This window comes from Gekko japonicus, unplaced genomic scaffold (assembly GCF_001447785.1).
Source record: "Gekko japonicus isolate JY-2015 unplaced genomic scaffold, Gekko_japonicus_V1.1 scaffold1098, whole genome shotgun sequence".
Taxonomy (NCBI): Eukaryota; Metazoa; Chordata; class Lepidosauria; order Squamata; family Gekkonidae; genus Gekko; species Gekko japonicus.
In genome coordinates this window covers 417,356-419,450 of record NW_015160244.1, presented here as the reverse complement: position 1 = coordinate 419,450, position 2,095 = coordinate 417,356, and the positions used below count along the sequence as shown (strand labels likewise).

The following is a 2,095-nucleotide window of genomic DNA, read 5'->3' as shown; positions in this document are numbered from 1 at the left end:
GGGAGCTCTGCAACTTACCTGGCTGCTTCTTGCTCTGACTGAGGGCTGCTGGGAGCAGGGGGTGGGGCTTGTTGCAAGTGCCCGCCTCCTGGGCTCTTTACTGCCGGAGCGCCGCTCCCGCAGGAAATGACCCCTGATCATGTTGTAGATTTGCATACATTTGCATGCGTGGTCCTGCTTCTGACACACAGCCTGTGTAGGGGCTCTTCAGAGCATTGGAACTCCACCTGCTGATCCTTATGAGCTCCTGCACAGCCACCCGCTGGCTTCTCTTTCAGTAGATACCAAAGTTACATCTCCATAGTCATGAGGACTAGATACTCGACGCTTCCCTTGGGTTAAATGAAAGCCAAGCTGGGAGTGTCCCACGGGATGGGCTAGAAAGGAACCCTGGCAGGTGGGTGAATCAATGGCTCATGCCTCTCTGCACTTGTCTTCTCAGTCTCCAGAGCAACTCAATCAGCGACGTGGGGGTGAGCGCCCTCACACGCGCCCTCTGCTCCAATCAAGGTCTCATCAGCCTCAAGTAAGTCCCGGCGGTGGGAGAAAGTGCCGAAAAGTCAGGCCGAGACAAGACGGATAGTGTTGGTTTGCCGTTGCCTGCCCCTCTGCGTCACGACCCTGGTATGCAGTCCTCCCATCCAAATCCTAGCCAGAGCTGACCCTGCTGAGCTTCCGAGACCTGACGAGATCTGGCCAGCCTGGGCTATCCATGTCGGGACACGTCAGTTTGGTGTTGTCGTTAGGAGTGTGGACTCTAATCTGGGAGGAACCGGGTTTGATCCCCCACTCCTCCACGTGGAGCTGCTGGTGTGACCTTGGGCCAGTCACAAGTTCTTTCAGAGCTGTTCTCTCAAGGGCAGTCCTCGAAAGAGCTCTCTCAGCCCCACCTACCTCACAGGGTGTCCATTGTGGGAAGGGGTTTGTAAGTTGCTCTGAGACTCCAAGTGAAGGGCAAGGGGAATAAATCCAATCTCCTCCTCCTCCTTCTACCAGTCACAAGTTCTGGCACAGCTGTTCCTGAAAGAGCAGTTTCTGTCAAGAGCTCTCTCAGCCCCACCCACCTCACAGGGTGTCTGTTGTGGGGAGGGGAAGGGAAAGGAGATTGTACGCCGCTCTGAGACTCCTTTGGGTAGTGAAGGGCGGGGTAGAAATCCAATCTCTTCTCATTCCTGATTTCTGCTTTACCCGCCTCTAATTCCCATTGTCCATTTTGCTAAGCCTGCTTTCAAAGGAGCAGATGAAAAGGCTTTGAGGCTTAGCAAGGGCAGCAGGCCAGGCAGGGTGCCATGAATGTGGGTCCCATTGGCGGCGCACCCTAGCAAGATAAAGCGCGTGCGGCTGATGGAGAAAACTGGAGACACACCGTGTCTGATAGCAGCAGCCTGAGCCTCCCCAACACATCTGTGTTGAACTCTTTCTGTTTCTGGGGAGGGAAGGTGTGGCATCACAACTGGCAGACCTCTAGCGGCGGCCCTGCCCCTGTACCATGAAGAAGTGGTAAAAGTGGAGGGACCCAGGCTTTCCTGGGGGGTTGAAGAGCCTTGGGAGGCTCAACACACACTGTCCTAATGTCCCATTGGTCTACACTCCACAAACACACACACACACACACACACCCGGCTGCCTAAAGGAGTTTAAGGCTCGCCAAGCACTACTGAATCTCACAAAGACTGTCGTCGCACACACACTAAATAATCTACTTCCCATCCACTTTCCAACTGGATTCTGCCAATTCACACAGTAAAAATCCAGATGGAAAGTCCACTGAAAGTGGATTGAAAGTTGACTATTTAGCATGCGTGACTGCAGCCAGTTATAAATTCACGGTTGGGGTCTTTTGACCGTATCTTATTTTTTAATCAACTGCTTTATGTCTCTGACCTTTGTGTTTATCTATCAGACCTTTGTGTTTATTCTTCACTGTGACTTACTAGCATCTTTTATGCCAATAAAGGTCGGCATGAAATAAGATCATATCTTATTCCCGTGAATCAATCTGGTTTGTATTTCCTCCAGGGGAACTGAACTTTGTAGTCTGGAGATCAGTTGTAATTCTGAGAGATCTCCAGCCTCCCCCCCCCCCCCCGCAGAG

At 52.3% G+C, this 2,095-nt stretch overlaps 1 protein-coding gene across 1 annotated transcript in view; it reads left to right on the top strand.

The window, feature by feature from the left end:
- Positions 1-2,095, top strand: part of NLRC3 (NLR family, CARD domain containing 3) — a 30,427-nt gene that overhangs the window by 12,310 nt on the left and 16,022 nt on the right. The window contains exon 8 of the mRNA XM_015413560.1: positions 443-526. Within this exon, the coding sequence (XP_015269046.1) occupies positions 443-526 (84 nt within the window). The remainder of the gene's footprint in view (positions 1-442; positions 527-2,095) is intronic.